At 45.4% G+C, this 23,312-nt stretch overlaps 1 protein-coding gene across 1 annotated transcript in view; it reads left to right on the forward strand.

The window, feature by feature from the left end:
• hydin (HYDIN axonemal central pair apparatus protein) overlaps window positions 1–23,312 on the forward strand; it is a 126,489-nt gene that overhangs the window by 27,278 nt on the left and 75,899 nt on the right. The window contains exons 12-27 of the mRNA XM_056282451.1: window positions 519–758; window positions 1,020–1,110; window positions 1,897–2,003; window positions 3,248–3,375; window positions 4,133–4,269; window positions 4,854–4,981; window positions 5,190–5,303; window positions 8,839–8,988; window positions 10,132–10,371; window positions 11,194–11,323; window positions 11,560–11,688; window positions 12,474–12,632; window positions 12,975–13,148; window positions 16,372–16,592; window positions 19,047–19,151; window positions 21,887–22,070. Of these exons, the coding sequence (XP_056138426.1) occupies window positions 519–758; window positions 1,020–1,110; window positions 1,897–2,003; window positions 3,248–3,375; window positions 4,133–4,269; window positions 4,854–4,981; window positions 5,190–5,303; window positions 8,839–8,988; window positions 10,132–10,371; window positions 11,194–11,323; window positions 11,560–11,688; window positions 12,474–12,632; window positions 12,975–13,148; window positions 16,372–16,592; window positions 19,047–19,151; window positions 21,887–22,070 (2,437 nt within the window). The remainder of the gene's footprint in view (window positions 1–518; window positions 759–1,019; window positions 1,111–1,896; window positions 2,004–3,247; window positions 3,376–4,132; window positions 4,270–4,853; window positions 4,982–5,189; window positions 5,304–8,838; window positions 8,989–10,131; window positions 10,372–11,193; window positions 11,324–11,559; window positions 11,689–12,473; window positions 12,633–12,974; window positions 13,149–16,371; window positions 16,593–19,046; window positions 19,152–21,886; window positions 22,071–23,312) is intronic.

Genomic DNA, 23,312 nt, shown 5'->3' on the forward strand with positions numbered 1-23,312 from the left:
TGTTTTGGAGTAGCATCAATGGACTTTGCCTGCTTTTTGACATAATAAATGAAGTGGGAATAGCGAGGCCCATTGACTTTAAATGTCACAGCATAGTTTTTCAGTTTGGTTTTCTGTACCCTCATTCCTTTGTTTAGTATGCAGGCCATCCAGAGCAGTTATCATTGATATTCAAAACAAGGGCATATTGATTTCTGAATTAGATGAAATGAATAGTTCAGCAAAACTTTTCTCCAACCTTCCTGTCAGTTCAGCACTATTCCATCCCTCGCTGCCTCTCTTTTCTCTTTCTTATTTTCTCTCTCTGACTTCACCCCTCGTCCACTATTTGCTGATCGTCAAGAATGAGATTTTTCCACATAAATCAGAAATACCTAACAGTTTTCACATTGACTCACACAAGTGACTAAAACATCCATTGTACTTTTTGGAACAGATATTTGATGGAACAAGCCTTTCCTGACATGCACAATCCGTTTATTTTTTCTCTCTTTTCTTTTCCACTGCTCCTTCCTCAGCTGTTTGACCATGTTGCAGAGGTGGAGCTGACCCTAAAGAACTGTGGCAGGATGGGCTTCAGGTTCACCATCCTGCTGCCACAGGATGAGAAGGTGGAGAGACAGGAGGACGCCCCTGAGGATGAGTGGCAGTTTGATGGGGAGCAGCAGCAGGAGGAGGAACATGAAGTGAAAGTAGAAATGCAGGGGGCAATTCCTCTGGAGCCTAAACCCAGTCAGCCTATGGTTGTTCCTGCCGAAGTGAGTTTTGAGTGCTGAATGGGAAGCAGATGTGAGAGGAGCCATCGAAGGGTGTTTTCACCAGATATTTCTTTGTGTGTGTGTGTGTGTGTGTGTGTGTGTGTGTGTGTGTGTGTGTGTGTGTGTGTGTGTGTGTGTGTGTGTGTGCGCGCATGCGTGCACACACGCAAAACTCAGGGCTATGTGGAGGCCGGTACAGAACAGCACCTGCGTGTGCTCTACCTCCCGGGCGTCCCTGAGGTCTTCCATACGTGTTTTCAGTTGCAGGTGGCTTACCTTCCACCTCAGGACATCATCCTGACAGGAGAGGGAGTCTTCCCCAGGATCAGCCTGGACCTGCCACGACACCTGCGTAAAGACACACACACACACACACACACACACACACACACACACACACACACACACACACAGAAAAGAACATACCAGGCGTCTGGTAGCATAGCGGTCTATACCGTTGGCTACCAATACGGGGATTGCCAGTTCGGATCCCCGTGTTACCTCCGGCTTGGTCAGGCGTCCCTACAGACACAATTGGCCGTGTCTGCGGGTGGGAAGCCGGATGTGGGTATGTGTCCTGGTTGCTTCACTAGTGCCTCCTCTGATCGGTCGTGGTGCCTGTTCAGGGGGGAGGGAGGACTGGGGGGAATAGCGCGATCCTCCCACGCGCTACGTCCCCCTGGTGAAACTCCTTACTGTCAGGTGAAAAGAAGCGGCTGGCGACTCCACATGTATGGGAGGAGGCATGTGGTAGTCTGCAGCCCTCCCCGGATCAGCAAAGGGGGTGGAGCAACGACCGGGACGGCTCAGAAGAGTGGGACAATTGGCCAAGTACAACTGGGGAGAAAAAGGGGGAAAATCCAAAAAAATAAATAAATGTTTATTAAGTAAATGTCTATCCTTGTGCCACTCAGCAGGAAGGATAAGAGCTGCTCCCTTATCCTTCCTGCTGAGTGGCACACGGATTAGCTGTAGAACATCAACCATGAAGTTTCAGCGTCTTGTTAAGTAAACCTGTTGATCAGCTGGGTTAACACTTGTCAACAGGGGCTAGTGGGGTTGACTGTGGTCTCACTGTGAAAAACTGCTGCCAAACTTTGTTTGAGAATGCAGATTTAATTTTGTGATGACCCTGCAGCGGAGGAGCTCTATGGTGAGGTGGTGCAACAGTCCAGGGCAGCTGTGGAGGCTGACAGGCCCACCCCTGGCGGAGGAGAGACATTGGAGGACAACTGTATGCCCACTGTTAGTAACCAGCGTGAATGATACCAGTTTTGTCAAAGGAATAATAACCCTCTTAAATAAACTTAGCAGGAGTTGAGAGAAAAATATCATTACTTCCAGAATCACAGCCATGGACTTTTGAACTTTTGAATGTAAACATCATGTAAACAGATTTAAATGAACACTGGAAAAGTAGCCTGGCACGGTGGCGCAGTGGTTAGCGCGGTCGCCTCACAGCAAGAAGGTCCTGGGTTCGAGCTCCGGGGTAGTCCAACCTTGGGGGTCGTCCCGGGTCGTCCTCTGTGTGGAGTTTGCATGTTCTCCCCGTGTCTGCATGGGTTTCCTCCGGGTGCTCCGGTTTCCTCCCACAGTCCAAAGACATGTACGTCAGGTGAATCGGCCATACTAAAATTGTCCGTGGGTGTAAGTGTGTGTGTGTGTGTGTGTGTGTTCGTGTGTCGGCCCTGTGATGGCCTGGCGACCTGTCCAGGGTGTCTCCCCGCCTGCTGCCCAATGACTGCTGGGATAGGCTCCAGCAACTCTGAGAGCAGGATAAGTGGTTTGGCTAATGGATGGATGGATGGATGGAATAGTAGCAATGACTTTTCCTCACACTCCCTCTTTATTCCCCTGAAAGGAAAGTGTTACATTTATCATGAGATGAGTACATAATTACATCCCTGTTGTAAGCACCCGACTCTTCTGCTGCTTATATCCCTCGCCTATTACCTGGGAATTTATTTTACTCCAACACAACGTTCATTAATTTAAAAGGGAAATTCCAATTTTCCTGCTTATCTCCTCACTGTTACCTCAGTGTTCACCTGTTTTGTGTTTTCATTCTTGAAATTATTTGCCTCCACATTATTTTTCCCCCTGTAAAATTAATGGAATTGCAAAAATGTCCAACATTTCTAAATCTCAGTGAAAGGTCCTTAAATCCTGCACTAAAATCAGCCACACTGTCAGAATTGTCATCCAAGCTGGAGAAACCCACGCCCTCTGTAGGTATTTATCTCTTCTTTTTCTGTGGTTTTTACAAGCTAAGAGCTGAGGTGCCCTTGGCTTGTTCCTCTTCTTTCTTTAACAAGTAGACTCTGAAACTGTAAGGATTAATCTCAGACAGTAGCTAGTGCAACCAACTGTTCAGTGTTTTGTGTGTGTGTGTGGGTGTGTGTGTGTGTGTGTCTGAGAGAATTTCAGTATGTCTATTTTTCTCTGTTAACCTTTTCCGATTCTCTCCTTCTGTCACATGTTCTCTTTAGTATGAGGAGCTGCTTCACACAGAGGTCGAGAGACGGCTGGTCAAGGACAATGCTGTCGCTGTAACGAGCAGTCTGCTGGAACTTCGAGATGCGTCGGGTTCCTCCAGCAAGTGGCAAAAGCTCAGTAGGTATGTGCAAACACGCACACACAGAGCAGGCAGTCCATAGACTGTATACTGTATGTAATACATGCACTGTTAACTATGCACATTTGTTGAGTCTAATTTGATATAATCCTAGAACTGGGTTGTAAAATTTAATGTTTCTGAGTAACTGTATTTTTGCTGGGCGGTACAGTGGCGAAGTGGTTAGCATGGTCGCCTCACAACAAGAAGGTCCTGGGTTCGAGCCCCGGGGTAGTCCAACCTTGGGGATCATCTGGGGTCGTCTTCTGGATGGAGTTTGCATGTTCTCCTCGTGTCTGCGTGGGTTTCCTCCGGATCCTCCGGTTTCCTCCCACAGTCCAAAGACATGTAGGTCAGGTGAATCGGCCATACTAAATTGCCCCTCGGTATGCATGTGTGTGTCAGCCCTGTTTGATGGCCTTGCGGCCTGTCCAGGGTGTCTCCCCGCCTGCTGCCCAATGACTGGGATAGGCTCCAGCATCCCGTGACTCTGAAAGCAGGATAAGCGGTTTGGATCATGGATGTATGGATGTATTTTTTCTGAGTAAGTTTAAATGTGTGTTAACAGCATTGGCGTGTACATTTCTATTATGGTTGCCAGTGTGTGATGTCATTTTAATTAAAGTGAATGCTTAGTGCAATGGACAGAAACATAAAATGGCAGTGTAACGGCAGCATGAAAGCACAAGAAACAGTGTTGATGTCTTACTGTCTAAGCAATGCCTCAACTGCACTTTATCAATCTAACTTCCATCCCAAGGTTCCTGCTTCCGGAGTATGTTCTAGATTTTGGCTACGTCATTCACGGCAAAGCTGTTAGTCACACAGTCAAGGTCACTAATACCGGGCCAGTGGACGTATCTTTCCGTGCCATCTTCAAACCTCTGGCTGGAACAGGTAGCAAATGTAACAAACATGGTGAAAGAACGATGAATCTTGAAAAGCTGTGACTCTTGGGCTCTATGACATTTTCAACCTCTGCTCTCTGTCACTCCATCTGTGTCTTGTTCACATGTGATGCCTCAAACACCTCCTGCTACAGCTCAAATAACCTTTCGGTATATGATTTGCAATTGACAATCTGGCTTTTGCAGAATTGCACTGGCTTGCACACGGAAACACTACAGCAATAATGTGAACATTATGAATAAGAATATCCTGACTTATTTTACGATGACATTCATGACAAATTGTGCCATTGTTGTGGTTATTTTCACATGCAGAACCACAAGCTCTTCTCATTAGGGTGAAGGGAACACATAATGTAAATTTAACTGTTTCCAATTATTGGACCCAAGGGGGCGCTGCATGATAAGTAATGGACAGGATGTTTTTCATTTCTTTTCAAATGCCCCTGTGCTTATAAATATGGCTTCATTTGTTTTGATTACACTGATTACACTCTGTAATAAACGGCCTGTAGCAAAGTAATCAATATGATATTACAGTTGTTATTATGATTTTATTGTTACTCCTCCAAGGTTTTAGCACAGAGTTTGAACGAGTCAAGAGCCTGCCTTGTTGCGAGACACATACTTTCACGGTTAAATTTGACCCTCAAGGAGCGAATCTGCCAATGGGGGACATCAGTGTTGTCATGCCCATACAGGTATGTGTGCATACACACACATATATACACAGACGTTCCTACATAGTCAGTATTAAGTGACCTTTTTGCATGAAAGGATTACATTAATTTCTTTTTTTAGAATGAAGGAATTTCTACCTTCCTGTCCTCTTCGATGATGACTATTGGACACATATTTAAGTGGATAAGCAATTCTGCTACTGATCAGAGGTTTTGTTTTGATTGACAGGTGACAGGAGGTCCCATGGTGCAAGTGCGGCTTTGTGCAGTGGTGACCACGCCGGCCCTCACTGTTTCCACAGACATGCTGCAGTTTGACACTGTGCAATGTGGCATGTGTCAGGTGATACAAAATGATGAACTGGGATTTAAAAAGTGTAATTTTTTTGGGGGGTGGCACAATGGCACAGTCGTTAGCGCGGTCACCTCATAGCAAGAAGGTCCTGGGTTTGAACTGGGGTAGTCCAAATTTGGGGGTCATCCCAGGTCGTCCTCTGTGTGGAGTTTGCATGTTCTCCCCATGTCTGTGTGGGTTTCCTGCGGGTGCTCCGGTTTCCTCCCACAGTCCAAAGACATGTCGGTCAGATGAATCAGCCGTACTAAATTGTCCCTAGGTGTGACTGTGTGTGAGTGTCAGCCCTTTGCTGGACTGGTGGCCTGTCCAGGGTTTCTCCCCGCCTGCCACCCAGTGACTGCTGGGATAGGCTCCAGCATCCCGCGGCCCTACTCAGGATAAGTGGCTTGGATAATGGATGTATGGATGGAATATTTTTTTTTATACTGACCCTTAAAGGCAAACAGCTGAAATCTGTAACAATATGTTTAATTTTATCGAAATTCATGACTTTGGCTTCGATTTCACATCAACAAAATGAATACCCAGAAATTCAGTTAGATAATATCCAGTCCATCTCTGTAAGGACTGTACATCCCTCAGGAGAAATTCTCAAGTCATTTTTCAGATGGAAGACTGATGGCATTGAGCCTAATGGGATCATTAAAATGTGTGATGCCATAACTGCACAACATTATCAACATGCATACATGTAACATGAACTCCAGTGGTTTTCAACCACATGTCATGAAGGGTAAGCAGATGTTAGCAGGTTTTCATTTCAACCCAAAGTTACATCATCTGAGCTCACTGACAGGTTGAATCAGAATCAGAATACTTTAAACATTTTGATGTTTAAAGGGAAATTGAAGGTGTGTTAATTACTGAAGTCGGCCACTTTTGTGTTTAGTTCAGATGAAATCCTGCATACACATGGCTCTCTATGACACATGGTCGAATACCACTGATTTATGCCCATTAAGGTAGACGAGTGGAAGGGTCCGCGGTGGTGTAGCGGTCTAAGCATCGGCTTTGTATTGATTCAGTTGCCCACTGGGGACTGGGGTTCGCGCCCCGGTCTCGTCAGATCCGACTATGGCCGGACTCGATGAAGCAGCAATCATTGGCAATGCTGTCTTCGGGAGGGGGGGGCGGAGTCGGCTTATATTCATCACGTGAATGCGTCTCTGTGTGTCAGAAAAAACAGTGGTTCGGCCTGGAGTTGCCTTGTTACGAAAGTGGGGAGGCGTCTCCTTCGACACTGCCAGCTGGAGAGATGCAGTTGGCGAACGCATGCAGTACGAGGGTGGGTGTTTGAATTAAAATAGGGATCGACTGGCCACTAAATTGGGAGAAATCAGAAATAAATCTATAATTAAAAAAAAGGTAGATGAGTGGATTAAGTTCACTATTACACATGATGTTTCTTTGGGTTTTTTTCGGTGATAGACAGCTGTTTGAAATATTAAGGCCTTTCTTTTCATTGAGTGTGTTGACTCAACACTTGGTCATTCTGAAGGTGAATTTAAAGGCTCTTCAAGCCATCCATGTAAACTATGGTTAAATAGGTTTGACCAGTTTGATGTTTAAAGGGAAATTTCACTGATGGTTTTGTGTATGTGCAGTTAGTACTGATGAGTAATGTAGTCACCGTGTTGTTCCATATCAGTGGAGAAATCGCTGTTCTCCTGCTCACAGAGTCTTTCCCACAGCACGGGTACACTGACCAGAATGCATTGCACACAAGCTTTGTATGTTTGTGTTGTCATCCATAAAATCCTCTGTGCTAGTGTTGTGTTGTGGGACGTCATTTCCACCATCAGAAACGTAGCTAGGCTCTACTCTAACACAGTGTGGTTAGAGTAGATTAGAGTATTAGGAACCCTAGGGGCGTCAAGGTGGCATGGTGATCTATTCCGTTGCCTACCAACATGGGGATCGTCGGTTCGAATCCCCGTGTTACCTCCAGCTTGGTCAGGCATCCCTACAGACACAATTGGCCGTGTCTGTGGGTGAGAAGCCAGATTTGTGTATGTGTCCTGGTCGCTGCACTAGTGCCTCCTCTGGTCGGTTGGGGGGCATGTTCAGGGGGGAGGGGGAACTGGGGGGAATAGCGGGATCCTCCCACATGCTATGTCCCCCTGGCGAAACTCCTCACTGTCAGGTGAAAAGAAGAGGCTGGTGACTCCACATGTATCGGAGGAGGCATGTGGTAGTCTGCAGCCCTCCCTGGCTTGGCAGAGGGAGTGAAGCAGTGACCGGGACGGCTTGCAAGAGTGGGGTAATTGGCCAAATTAAATTGGGGAGAAAATGAGGGGGGGCTGCTAGGCTGTTAGTTTTTCTGGCTGCCTATTGACATCACGATACGTCATGCGGCGGCCAGAAATAAACTGTTTCAATGCCATCCCAGAGATGCAGAAACGATCGGGAACAACTGCAGGTGTTTTTCATGTGCTATCCCCATCGCAGATAGACAGAGATAAGGTTGAAAATCAGTGAATTTCCCTTCAAACTTTACTCTGATTGTACATGAGTATAACTTTAACTTCATACTGACGTAAAATATTTAATGGTGGAGAAACCCCCAAGCCCTGAGTTCACTGTAAATGAGAGCAGAGTATTTAGTGGTAATACCTGGTTGAACCTATTCTGTCTAAACTTTGCACTCAGATGATGACCATACAGCTGTTCAATCATGAGGCTGTGCCCTGTTGCTGGAGCATAGCTGAGGAGGCGAGTTCCCAAAAGAAGGTAATGTCATATCTATGGGTAATTTGGAAATATTTGGTCAGCGAACAAAGTTCTGTTTATTAGACGTTTGATTTGATATGGTATGTTTTTTTGCACAGTGGTGCAGTGGTTAGCGACACAGTGGTGCAGTGGTTAGCACAGTTGCCTCAAAGCAAGAAGGTCCTGGATTCGAGCCCTGGGGTACTCCAACCTTTGGGGTCATCCAGGGTTGTCCTCTGTATGGAGTTTGCATGTTCTGTCCATGTCTGTGTGGGTTTCCTCCGGATGCTCCGGTTTCCTCCCACAGTCCAAAGACATGTAGTTCAGGTGAATTGGCCGTACTAAATTGTCCCTAGGTGTGAATGTGTTGGCCCTGTGATGGCCTGGCGACCTGTCTGGGGTGTCTCCCTGCCTGCCGCCCAATGACTGCTGGGATAGGCTCCAGCATCCCCGCCACCCTGAGTAAGGATAAGTGGTTTGGGTAATGAATAAATTAATGTTTTTCTGTAAATCCTTAGAAGGAGAAATCGTCCTCTATCCCTCATATGGGGGTATAAGAATACTTTGGCCAAATAAAGGATCAAGCCAAGATTCTCTGATTGTAACAAAATGTCGCTCACCATTAGGCCAACTTGCTGCTAAATTTTTTTCCAAGAATTTCTCCAAATTATTCTGGAAAGATTACTAACTGGTGTTACTGGCTTTTGTTGCTGTACTGAATCCTCTGCAGGTCCCTGTGACTTAAACTTGATGCATAACTGTAAGGTAGTGTTAAGAAACGTCCTCCATACCCTCTGTCCTTGCTGTCATTCAGATAAACAAGTTCCTCCCGCTCTACCAGCGTAAAAAGGCCTTGCTGGAGCAACGTCCTCCTAAAGCGGTGTTTCAGATGGAGCCCTCCTCCGGTCTGCTCCACCCCAGAAACAGGGTTAATGTGCAAGTCAAGTTTAGCCCTGCTGAGGGGGTAAGGAGCTTTACAATGAATTTAAAGCAGCTACAGTTGGAGGAATTGATAGAACAGACTTAAAGCAGAATGTAGACGGTTACTCTTAGAAGACAGCAATATAGGGCGTCCGGGTAGCGTAGCGGTCTATTCCGTTGCCTACCAACATGGGGATCGCCGGTTCAGATTCCCATGTTACCTCCGGCTTGGTTTGGCATCCCTACAGACATGAATGGCCGTGTTTGTAGGTGGGAAGCCGGATGTGGGTATGCGCCGTGGTCGTTGCACTAGCATGTCCTCTGGTCGGTCGGGCGCCTGTTCAGGGGGGAGAGATAACTGGGGGGAATAGCTTGATCCTCCCACGTACTACATTCCCCTGGAGAAACTCCTCACTGTCAGGTGAAAAGAAGTGGCTGGCGACTCCACATGTATCGGGGAAGGCATGTGGTAGGCTGCAGCCCTCCCCGGATCAGCAGAGGGGGTGGAGCAGCGACCGGGACGGCTCTGAAGAGTGGGGTAATTGGCCAGGTGCAATTGGTGAGAAAAAGGGGAAAAAGAAAAGAAAGAAAGAAAGAAAACAGCAATATTGTTAAATAGGTCTGTTATTTCAATCATAGTTAAAGGATGACATTAATTCTTCTGCAAATTGATAGTTTTTTTGAACATTAGCTTAACAATATGGTTTTTCAGCTACAAATACATGGGCTTTTTTTTAGTATTAGTGCTATATATATAGTATTTCAATGTTGCCACTGAGTATTAATTGTGAATATGGCTCCGCTTACTGCCCCTGAGGATGTGAAACGGTGTCTGAAAAGGCATCTTATCAGTGGGATCTTGGGTTATGATGCTTGTGTACAGTAGTTAGATAAGAGCATGCAACATTCATACAATTATTACAAATAGCCGATAAGCCTCATAGATATTCAAGGGAAATTGGGTCACTGTGACAGCAAAAGGGGGGGACATACAGTTGGTAGTTATACATCAGTTAAACACCAGTGGAACACCTGTTTTCTGAAGACCAGAAAGAACTCTCCATGTTTGTCACTGACAGGTTCTGGAGAGATTCATGCATAGTACATGACATGCATAAAAAAAGAAAGAGAGTGAGAGGGGGGGGGGCAAAGTGAGAAGCTGCTTAACTGCTGTGTTTCTGCTCAGCGGGCTTACAGCAAACGGCTGGTGGTGCATGTGGCCCAGAGCACTCAGACGGTGGTGATCCTGGCCCAGGGGCAGGGGGAGGAGCCTGAACTGGAGTTCTCACCATCAGTGTTGGAGCTGGGGCCTTGCCTACCTTTAAGTGCCGGGGAAGAGGCCGTGGTCACTGTCACAAACCCCTGCCCCTTCCCCATCGAGTTCTACTCCCTGGAGTTTGACACGCAGTACCTCGAGGAGGAGAAGGTAGTGTCCTCTTTTTTTATGTGATAAACTGTTGCTAATTGGCTTCATTGCAAATGGTGTCTGTTGACAACATCAGGGTCATGACATGCAAGAGAGGTCATGAGCAACTCTGGGCCATGAAACACCATACATGTTTGTTTTTTTTAGTTTAGTTTGGTGACAGTTTTGATTTCATTCATAGAATATAAATTGGAAGTGGCAGAGAGGACTGTAAGAAGATGAGGTGACTTGCAAGAAAGGTTACTAGCCAATGAATTGTGAGCTTTCTTATGCCCATAATAGAAAGAGAGCCATGATTAGAACAGAAAATGTAAACATCAGCCAGTCATTTAGCTTACCTTCATTGTCCTTCCATTATCACAGTAAAAATATTACACATGCTTAAAAAGACGTCCTCCGCACCTCCCTTTGTACGTTCCCCTCCTGTTATTTCTTCTCTTGCTTTTTATCTTCTTTCCATTATTGCCCTCCCTTCCCCCTCCCTCGTCTTGATCCATGCTCAATAATCCAGGTAAGGAAATCCCAGAAAGTTGAATCAGTTCATCTAAACCTGTGGTCACCAACGCTACTCCTGGAGAGCTACCGCCCTGCTGGTTTTCACTTTAACTCTAATTTAACACATCTGACTCAATTACTCAAGGTCGTAGTAAGCAGGTAATCAGCAGAGTCGGGTGTATAAAGTTAAGGTTGGAGTGAAAAACCGGCAGGATGGTAGCTCTCCAGCAGCAGGTTTGGTGACCACTGATCTAAACACTGTGTTCAGATGAACTGATTTAACTTTCTGGGCCCCCCCCCCTTTCTTCATTGACTCATTCCATACAGATCCTGTGTCTGATTAAGGATTATGATGAACATAACGTTCTACTTCTGCCCCCGAGGGCCCCCGGAGATACACTACCTCCAGAGCTGCTGGACCACTACAAAGAACACTTCTCCCAGCTGGCAGACGATGGTAGCTTCAGACCACATAAATATGCCTATGTACAAAAGCAGGCATGCACCTTGCTGTACATAAGCTTATGCGCATGCCTGCATCCATACTTAAAGGCACTCTGTAGTGCACATGCACATTTTTACAGTGCATACACACACACACACACACACACACACACACACACACACACACACACACACACACACACAAAACATACAGATTTGTAATGCTGCGTTCCTATCTCTATGCTCCAGAGCTGGAGGTGGACCTCCATAAAAAGGAGGCTTTCTCTGAGAAGCAAGACAGGCAAGAAGAGGATGAGAGGCCTAAACAGAAATCTGGCCACACACAGAACAGGGAGAAGATGTCACCAGCACCTTGTGGTATGACAGCTCAACTATGTTAATACAGGCTTATTTAAAGGCAAATCTTGACATATTAATGTTTGAAAATAGTTTGGAAATGGTATTCCTCCAGAGTGGTTTGATTTATTCTAACTGCCACCTTTATCGTGAGCATTGTTGTTGTTAAATCAATACTTAATTAAATCAGTATATACCACTCCAGCTCGGTCAGGTGTCCCTACAGACACAGTTGGCTGTGTCTGCGGGTGGGAAGCCGGATGTAGGTATGTGTCCTGGTCGCTGCACTAGCGCCTCCTCTGGTCGGTCGGGGTGCCTGTTCAGGGGGGAGGGGAGAACTGGGGGGAATAGCGTGATCCTCCCACATGATACGTCCCCCTGGTGAAACTCCTCACTGTCAGGTGAAAAGAAGCGGTTGGTGACTCCACATGTATCGGAGGAGACGTGGTAGTTTGCAACCCTCCCTGAATCAGCAGATGGGGTGGAGCAGCGACCGGGATGGCTAAGAAGAGTGGGGGCCAGATACAATTGGGGAGAACCCCCCCCCCCCCCCAAATGAATAAATAAATAAATAAATACCAAAAATAAAACCCCTTGAACACAGACACGCACATAGAAAAACACAAATACAAAAACACGCACAGTACTTTTCACATTAAGCAGCCATCCCATCAATACACAGCTGAGTTTGAGCACCTTTTTTTTTTTTTTTGCTGATGATGTTTCCATCTCTGATCCATTTTACACCCCCGTCTCACCACTGTGTCGCTCTCTAATAAAAGTATTACTTTTTGTGTTCCATCAAGAGTTGAACGTAGAGGAGACTGACGGTATGGGGCTGTTGGAGACAACCCCTGTCTCTAGAGCTATTGCTCGGTATCTGGGCTTCGAACTCTCACCCGAGGATTTGGCAGCACGCAACCAGCGAGGCATTGCTGTCATTGTGTATGGGGCACCGCTGACAGGTGGGTAGGGAGCACATTTAGAATGTATGAGTTACTTTTGCCATCCATATTTCGTCCCTAAAATAATTAAGGCTTATCGATTGAGAAGCAGAACGACCTTTGTGCTGCATGAGATGGTCACCTTTTCAGTGTACAGCTTCATTTGTTTCTGACATGCAAATGTCATAGTTTGAAGAATTTTTTTTAATTTAACTCAAGTGAGATCAATGAAAAGAGTGACGTATTGTGTCATATAGTGCGCAGCAACTGTTTTATTAGAGCCGCTGCCCCTGTAAACTGCGTTTTGGAGCAGATTTTGAGTGTGTGTATGTGTGTGTGTGTGTGTATGTCTCCTGTCTCCAGGAAAGAGCAGCATAGCAGTAGCTCTGGCTCATCACTATGGAGGGGTGTGTTTGAGCATTGATGCTGTGGTAACAGAGGCGCTGACCAGCGGGGCGTCACCTGCCAGCCTAACTGCAAGACAGCGCTACGACCGGGCTGCCACTGAGCATGCTCAGAGGAAGGCTGAGGAGGCCGGTAAGAAACAAAAGAGGCTAACACTTTATCTGAAGGGGCGTGGATAAGACTGACATGACACTGTCATAACCATGACATGACACCCGTCATAAAAATGAAGGAGTCTTTATGAATGGTTATGACTGTTGTCATCGTCGTTCAGTCAATCATGTCCTTTTTAACACAACGTTGACATTGGTTCAAGGATGTCTCTTGTCAAGCTACAGACGCACAAAATATATTGAATCGAGTGGTTCGGTCTCACTCTGGTTGCTACAACAAAGACATGGCAAACAATGTAAACTTTGCATTAAAAATCACGTCATTCAGGACTCTACGTTGACTCTTTTCCTCATGAGTATACATGCTCCTAAATAAAAATATTTAGCCGCACATAAAGACATTTTGGAGCTAAGTGAAAAATGTTCAGGTAACAGGGTTTATTAACAAATAATTGATTACGCACATATTTTTACTGTGTGTGCATGTGTGTGTGTGTGCGCTCCCTCTTCTTCTGTGCAATTATGACATGAAAACCAGTAGAGGATTATGAGTGGATGACCCTACTATCTAGACACTAGGCGTGGGCCTTAAAATATTGAAAACAACACTGACATAGCTTTTTAAAGCACTTAAATGTTGAAACACAGCTTTTTAATAAAATATTGTTAGAGCTTTTTAAAACATTTGACAGTTTTGTTTTTTTTACATTGAAGCACTGAAACAACTTTTTGAAACTAACACTGAAAAAGCACTTTTTAAATATTGACATTGCATTTTAAGAGAAGTACATATTGGTTCTGCAATGCAGTCCCCCCTCCCTTTTTCTCCCCAATTGTATCCGGCCAATTACCCTACTGTTCCGAGCCGTCCCGAATGCTGCTCCACCCCCTCTGCTGATCCGGGGAGGGCTGCAGACTACCACATGTCTCCTCCGATACATGTGGAGTCGCCAGCCGCTTTTTTTCACCTGACAGTGAGGAGTTTCACCAGGGGAACGTAGTGCATGGAAGGATCACGCTATTCCCCCCAGTCCCCCCCCCCCGAACAGGCGCCCTGACCGACCAGAGGAGGCGCTAGTGCAACGACCAGGGCACATACCTACATCCGGCTTCCCTCCCGCAGACACAGCCAGTTGTGTCTGTAGGGACACCCAACCAAGCTGGAGGTAACACGGGGATTTGAACTGGCGAACCCCATGTTGGTAGACAACGGAACAGACCGCCACGCTACCCAGCCGCCCTAATGCGGGTTGTTTTTCTGTGTGTGTGTGTGTGTGTGTGTGTGTGTGTGTGCGTGTGTGCGTGTGTGTGTGTGTGTGTGTGTGTGTGCGTGCGTGCGTGCGTGCGTGCGTGCGTGCGTGCGTGCGTGCGTGCGTGCGTGCATGCGTGCGTTTGCTAAGGTACACACTTCTGTGCCAGATTCCTCTTGTCTGTTTTTCACTCAAAATAAAAATTAATGGGCTTCATTTTTGGTGATGTCTTTGTGATACTTGTTAAACGTGACTGACTGAGTGATGAAATTACACCATTGCCTGGCCTTTTGTTGCCACTTCCTGTATCCGTTGTTTCAAATTAAAAGTCCCCCCCCCATTTTCAGTGTTCACCTTTCTCTCACTTGACACTGGCTGCGTCTTAACAGAAACCTCACTGTGATGGGCGCATCGAGGTTTTTGGGATGTGGGGCTTGAACACTTAGCAGCGGGGGGAAAAAGAATACAGTAGGTTGTAATGTGTGATCACACACTGGGCTCGTGAAGTTATTATTCCGGTTCCCACATATCTATTTGTAGGGGCAAAGACATGTGAAATACTCACACTGTAGAGCCTGTAATTAACCGAATGACACTAATGACAACAGTCATAAACATTCATAAAGATTCCTTCATGGTTATTTATTCATTTATTTATTTAAACGTTTATTTGGGAAGGGATAATGTACACTAATCAACATTTGAAACAAATGTAAATGTACCCGAGTTAGCTAATACGCTAGTTTCCACCGGCAGTCCCTTTGCCTGATGTTGTTAGGCATCCTAGTATAATAAAATAGTACAAATAAATAAACATACATCATAGTTAATATACAATGCAAGAGCAAACAAACAAGAAAATATATACAGAATATACAAATAATGTGGAAAAAAATAATAAATACAATACAGAAAATCTACTATTACTACTACTACTACTTCCCGGATGCTCCCATTAGGGGTCGCCACAGCGGATCATCCGTTTCCATCTCTTCCTGTCCTCTGCATCCTCCTCTGTCACACCAGCCACCTGCATTTCCACCCTCACCACATCCATAAACCTCCTCTTTGGCCTTCCTCTTTTCGTCTTCCCTGGCAGCTCCATATTCAGCATCCTTCTCCCAATATACCCAGCATCTCCCCTCCACACATGTCCAAGCCATCTCAATCTTGCCTCTCTTGCTTTGTCTCCAAACTGTCCAACCTGAGCGGTCCCTCTAATATACTCATTCCTAATCCTGTCCTTCTTCATCACTCCCAATGAAAATCTTAACATCTTCAACTCTGCCACCTCCAGCTCCATCTCCTGTCTTTTCGTCAGCGCCACTGTCTCCAAACCATATAACATAGCTGGTCTCACAACCTTCCCTTTAACTCTGGCTGGTACCCTTCTGTCGCAAATCACTCCCAACATACATCTGTGTACACATATCTGTACACACATGAAGATAATATAGAAAATTATATATATATAAAAGCAAATAAAAGCAGACATACAACACAGCTAATGTACAATACAGTTAAAGAACATGTTACAGGTGTGTGTGAATAGCATCAATGTTGATCAATGTTGACATTGTTGGTTCTTAATAATCCATTTCTTGACATTACACTTAAATGAATAATTGAATAATAGGTGACAGTGACAGTGTTAGTTATGACAGTTAATTGACAGTGATAGTGTCAGTTATGACAGTGTTGTGTCAGTCTTATGCACACCCCTTCAGATAAAGTGTGACCCAAAAGGAGCAATAGTGGAGGATGGGAGAACAAAATGAGGACTGAAAGAAACAAAGAAAAATCCCAGAGATGAATGACATTTTGCATACTAAAGCACATACAAAATCTCAGTTTGTAGTTGTGTTTGTTTTGTCATCTTCTATACTAATATACATTCTGATACAGTTCACACTTTTTTAACATTAACTGTTTAGCATCAATCAACAAACAGAATGTACCTGAACAATTGTGTTTGTGGGTCTGTATGTACAGTACAGATTATTATCTATGTGCTTGCAGCTCGGGCCATGCAAGACTCTACAGGAGCAGCATCACTGTTTCCCCTGCGCCCAGCTGTTTCCCCAGCGCCAGCTTCCGATGCTAACGCTCATCTTAACGTGGAAGCTGTAGCCAAACAGACAGAGGAACGCAACCAGATCAGTGACTGGGGAGATTTGCAGAGAACGGGAGGTTCAGAGGCTTCCATTTCCCTGGTAAGATTTGTTCTCCAAACCCTCCAGTTGGGTGTGGTCCATTTTATTTAACTTCATGCAGAGCTGATATACATTAACCAGCACCACTCAAGAATGTCCCACTTAAGAAAGTCTGAAGAATATGCACACATTAATAGTCATATGTAGCCCTTTTTACTAGAAGTTATGAAATATGATAAAGGTTGTATGGAATATGCTAAGTGTGATACTTACTATGGGCCAGAAAACCATAAGTTACTAGGATCGACTACGGAGCCAGGATGGACCAAACAATACATCAGAATTAACACTCTGATACCATATCTTTCTCTTTTTTTTCCCCTTTGGAAGAACAACACTTCCTCTTTTAATGAAAAATTATAAAAAGAGAAAAAAAATGCAGACAAAACACAATTATCACCCGGGTAATGAAAAAGATACAAAATTCCAATTTATCAATAAGTCTGTAGATTCAAAATTAAATTAGGTTCCAATTTCCTTCCGTCACTTTAGTCATTGATATGAACTTTGTCCTTGTGTCCAACACGTGTCATTCAGAACTGGCTGATAGTTCTGTTTGTACCGCTGTGGAAATGGTAATTGTTTATCCTCCCGCACTGTAGAGTGAGTTGTTTATCCTACCGCACTGTAGATGAGTTGTTTATCCTACCGCACTGTTGAGTGAGTTGTTTATCCTACCGCACTGTAGAGTGAGTTGTTTATCCTACCGCACTGTAGAGTGTGTTGGTTGTATCAGTGTGTAGAGACAAAATCCATGAGATCCAAGGCTTCAATCTTGTGAATGCAATCGAGTTTATAGTTCCGCTCCGTTGGGTTGTAAGCTCGCCATCAAACATGGGCAGCACGGTGGCCCAGTGGTTAGCACCATTGCCTCAAAGCAAGAAGGTCCGGGGTTTGAACCCCCGTTCCAGGTCCTTTATGTGTGGAGTTTGCATGTTCTCCCTGTGTCTGTGTTGAGTTTCCGCCACCATCAAAAAGACATGCATGTCCCGGGCGTCCAGGTAGCGTAGCGGTCTATTCCGTTGCCTACCAACATGGGAATCACCGGTTCGAATCCCCGTGATACCTCTGGCTTGGTCAAGCATCCCTACAGACACAATTGGCCATGTTTGCGGGTGGGAAGCCGAATGTGGGTATGTGTCCTGGTCGCTGCACTAGTGCCTCCTCTGGTCTGTCGGGGTTCCTGTTCTGGGGGGAATAGCGTGACCCACCCACGTGCTACATCCCCCCTGGTGAAACTCCTCACTGTCAAGTGAAAAGAAGCGACTGGCGACTCCACGTGTACCAGAGGTGGCATGTGGTGGTCTGCAGCCCTCCCCGGATCAGCAGAAGGGGTGGAGCAACAACCAGGATGGCTCGGAAGAGTGGGGTAATTGGCCAGATACAACTGAGGAGAAAAAGGGGGGAAAAAGACATGCATGTTAGGGTTAATACTCCTGTCTGTGCCCCTGACCGAGGCATGGCAAGAAGAACTGGAGTTGGTCCCCGGGCGCTGCACAGTACTGCCCGTTGCTCCAAGCTACAGTGTGTGTTGGGATGGGTTAAATGCAGAGGTTGAATTTCCCCACAGAGATTAATAAAGTGCATCTTATCTTATCCGAGAGCAAGGGCGCAGATCTCATTACAACTTGGGGGGGGGGGGGCACAAACATGGAATTTTCTCAAGAGTATTTTCTGGAGGGGACATCAACAATATCACCAGCGTATACCATCTTACAATGCTGTGATTGCAACTATTCCCCAATCCTCTGTGAATACACATTGTAACTCTAGTTAATGATCACAGCAATTTGCATATGAAACCGATCGTTGTTTTTGGTTGTTATTGCCGCTGTATTGTTTGTAAGGGTGGGAATACCTGCAGTCAGTTGAGACTGAAAAGGTCATGTCGATAGTGATGAAACGTTTCTCTCAATAAATGTTGTGTATAGATGAACTGATTCACCTTTCTGTGACTTCGTGCATGGGTTTTGTCAGCTCCAAGAGGAAGTCCTACCTGACTGACTGGCTGAGATAGACTCTTAAGTTCACATATAAAAATGTTTAAAATCAACTGGAAATTAACCCTAATAAAGGGAAATTAATGTTTATCTTTTCAGCTTAAGTTGTCTGTTCATTTTTCTTCAGTGTGGATCTATCACCCATCTTTATCTTCTGTTTCTTATACTGACAGGTTATTTTCCGTTCATTCCTTAATATAATTGAACAGATTTCTATGTAACACCTTGTCCTATTCAGGTTAGATTTTATATGCATAGGTTATTTAACCTGGGTTACACACAGGACAAGTGAACAAAAATAAAAACGGAGTCCTGACCACTGATGGTAAGTTTGTGGAATTTTGAAGTGTTTTAGATTTGATGATAATTGATGATACAAAATGAATTTCAAAAAATGAAACAAAAAATGTATTGTAAGAAATGTAATGGTATTTGATGTTGTGCTGTCATGCAGGACGATCAGATCAGTGTAATTTTGAGCCGGGTGGGAGGAGAGGCCACTCTATGCCACGTCTTGCCTGAACAACTACTGATCGATACCCTGGCTGAAAGACTGCAGGTAAGATGCTCCGATGAGAAACTGGGGCAGTATGTCATATTTGTCTCACGGTGTTTCCCCTACCCTAGCCATTAGAGGGCGCAATCGCAACAATAAAACAAACAATTTGACGACATAACTTGAAACTGTATAGCGCATCCAGTCACTGCACTCAAATCCCTTAAAAATGTACCCTGGCTTTTGTGAGTACGTCATGTAGGGTAACCAGATGTCCCGATAAATTCGGGACAATCAAAAATTATGAGCAGTTGTCCCAAATCCTGTCCTGTTTGCCCCAAAAGTTACACTAAACCCAAGTTTTAATTAGTTATAGCCTACTACTACTACTACTTTCGGCTGCTCCTGTTAGGGGGCGCCACAGCAGATCATCCGTTTCCATTTCTTCCTGTCCTCTGCGTCTGTCACATCAGCCACCTGCGTGTCCTCTCTCACCACATCCATAAACCTCCTCTTTGGCCTTCCTCGCTTCCTCTTCCCTAGCAGCTCCATATTCAGCATCCTTCTCCCAATATACCCAGCATCTCTCCTCCACATATGTCCAACCCATCTCAATCTTGTCTCTCTTGGTTTGTCTCCAAACCGTCCAGTGATTATAGCCTAATAAAACATTAAGTACTGATTGCTGTGAAACATTATTTTGGTATTACCCGCAGACTGGCAGTTATGTCCATAGCATACATGAATTATGGTTGTTGTCGTTTTCTTAGCTATGTACATTAGTGCTGCAAATTGATAAATAACTACGCATAGCGGCGACGCATAGTAAGTTGTACTTGCGAAGACAGGGAAAGTGTAGCTGCAGACAATGTCACGCAGACAGATGTGGGGCACCGTACTGATAAAAATGAATAAAATAAAATGAATTTTATGTAATGGATAAAGATTTCCACACTGTTACATACAACACAGTCACTGTGTTTCTTTTTCCTAATGACAGATAGTTGACTTCATGTTCATGAACAAGATTAGTGTTGATTTTTGACTTTCACATGTTTTACTGTTAGTTTGTTGATATTGAATGTAACGTGCTGGAGGCCACGCCCACTCCCAACTCCCCTGTCCCGAATTTCACCCATTCTCATCTGATCACCCTTATTACCACGTGATGAGTCCTTCCCTTTTGCTGTGTCCCATACAGAGCCGCCCGCCAGCCAAGCTGATGGGAATTGCATTTGTGCAGTAGAATTAGGCCTACATTGTTTGCAGCGAACTGATCCGTACTTTTTCATACAACATTGTGTGTAGGAAATGCAACTATGGATCAAAATAAATTCACGCAGGGGGAACTACATGCAGAGTGTGGCAGATGTCACACAATGCCTGCTGTCACACACCGCCTGCTATTTTTTTTTTTATTTATTTCTGATTTTTCCCTTTTTCTCCCAATTTAGTGGCCAATCGATCCCTATTCTAGTTCAAACACCCACCCTCGTACTGCATGCATTCGCCAACTGCGTCTCTCCGGCCGGCAGTCTCGAAGGAGACACCTCCCCACTTTCGTGACCAGGCGACTCCAGGCCGAACCACTGTTTTTTCCGACACACCCAGAGACACATTCATGTGACGAACACAAGCCAACTCCGCCCCCCTCCCGAAGACAGCGTTGCCAATGACTGCTGCTTCATCGAGTCCGGCCATAGTCGGATCTGACGAGACAGAGGCGCGAACCCCGGTCCCCAGTGGGCAACTGCCTCGACACAAAGCCGATGCTTAGACCGCTACACCACCGCGGACCCCTCCGCCTGCTATTTTACCAGTGGTGTCCACCAGACTGTGGCGGTCCGCTTGTCATGTTGTTGGAAGATTCCACATAGCATTACATTAATCATCAGTCAAAACGAAAGGGGTTTATTCAAAATGGTTTATAATCTAATTTTTAGATCTAAACTGAGGGGGAAAAGTGATGCAATTGGCCCAGTGGCTTTGTTAGGCCCACAATTGGTGACACCAATACTGAAACGCCAGCTTTTGATTGAAATACTTGTAGTTAGGCTAGCTGTTTCAAAAACATGAAGCACAGGGAGCAGACCAGATGCCAGACAGGCAAAATTTGGTCATCTTTTACAGCGACAGCCACCCTCCCAAATCAGTGTCAAAAAATGTTCCTCTTTATTCAGAATCAGAATCGTGTTTATTGGCCAGATAAGTTTGTACAGACATGGAATGTGACTCCGGTTTCGTGGCTCTCTCGGTGTACTTAACATAGAATAACAACACTACAACTCAACAATCTTCAGATATATACACAAGGATTGACTCGTACAGGTGAAATAAGAGGTGATTTAAGTGCAGTGGTGCAGAGAAAATATCAGCGATGCTGAAATAGATGTTAGCAGGTTACTTACATGCCTGAGGTAGATAACATGACAGAGTGTACCAGTGTATTGTAGCGAATTCGGGGGACAACGCAACCACAGGAACTGCCGCGGCCGGGGAGCGAACCCGTATCGCCCGCACCGCAGGAGACATCGCTAACCGCTCGACTAAAGGCTCAGACCTCCAGCCAGCGGCCAGTGTGTCTTCTTATTCATGCACGTTACAATATGTACAGTGTACAGTACAGTACGTACAAAAATGCTGACACAAAATGGTACAACATTTCCTCTTTATTGTTTAAAAAAATCAAATTGCACAGTGTTCACAGAAATTTACATTTACAAACAGCGAGTCTTGTGATGTTCCCTCTTCTGTGTTGCTGTCGTTGTTAAATGGCACCGCCGACATCGTGATGACAGCTGAGTGATTGCTACCGTGGGGTTGTGATCGATGGCCTGGAGTCTGTGTACGCCCAGTCCACGGCCAGTGCTTTGCAAGTGGTCCTCAAAGCCTTCAGCAACCGCAAACACATCTACCTGGTCAACCTGAAAGACTCCTACACTGCCTGGAAAGCACGGGAGCAGGCGCAGAGAGAGGCTGATGGTAAGGCATGCATCAACACACATGCACACACACACACACACACACACACACACACACACATTTGTATTTTCTGTATCATAATTATCTAGTAACTGCAACTACAGTACCCATTAGTGATGCGTGGGTTGACCCACTACCCAAGGGTCCCGCGGGTTGACCTATGGGTCGGGCGGGTTCAGGTAAGCTTACTAGAAAATATCACGGGTTCGGGTGGGCAGGTCAAAAAGTGACAAATTAGTGCTCCGTGTAAGTTATAAATAACTTACAGAAACATTTCGTGCAATAGGCTAGGCTGTGCATTATTAGTCCACCTTCTCTTCTGCTCTCTCTCTCTCTCACTCAAACATGCAAGCACACATGCAAGCAGCTTTATCATCAATTTGTGATTGTGGTTTTGGTGATTGCATGTGTTTTAGTGTGTTGAGGTTTCACCTATGGGTTTTTCTTTCCATAAGCGGTATCCATAGCTTTTGTTTACACAGCCAAAACTTTATTTTTGGGCAGAAAGAAGAGGCTTGTGGCGTCCGGGTAGCGGACCAGTCTATTCTGTTGCCAACCAACATGGGGATTACCAGTTGGAATGTCTGTGTTACCTCCGGCTTGGTCGGGCGTCCCTACACACACAATTGGGAGGGGGAACTGGGGGGAATAGCATGATCCTCCCATGCACTACGTCCCCCTGGGGAAACTCTTCACTGTCAGGTGAAAAGAAGCGGGTGGCGACTCCACATGTATCAGAGGAAGCATGTGGTAGTCTGCAGCCCCCCCGGATCGGAAGAGGGGGTGGAGCAGCGACCGGGATGGTTCAGAAGAGTGGGGTAATTGGCCAAGTACAATTGGGGAGAAAAAAAAAGGGGGGGGGGGATCCAAAAAAAAAGAAAGAAGAGACTTGTTTGTGTGTGTGGGTGTGTGTGAGCAAAAGAGAGAGCGACAGAGTTCATGTCCTTAAGTTACTTTTTTGCTGCTATTCAACAACAAGGAATACCATTTGGAACATCCATCCATCCATTATCCACTTGTGCTTAGGGGGTGCTGGAGCCTATCCCAGCAGTCATTGGGCAGCGGGCGGGGAGAAACCCTGGACAGGCCGTTTGGCACAATTCGTGTCTTTATTTAGTAGCCTAGCCCCATATGCTAATAGGCTAAGATACAATAGCCCAGTGTTTCTCAACCGGGGGTCCGCGGACCCCTAGTGGTCCGTGGTGTAATTGCAAGGGGTCCGTGAAAATAAAATATCTTTAA

This window comes from Lampris incognitus, chromosome 6 (genome assembly GCF_029633865.1).
Source record: "Lampris incognitus isolate fLamInc1 chromosome 6, fLamInc1.hap2, whole genome shotgun sequence".
In the NCBI taxonomy this organism is placed as follows: Eukaryota; Metazoa; Chordata; class Actinopteri; order Lampriformes; family Lampridae; genus Lampris; species Lampris incognitus.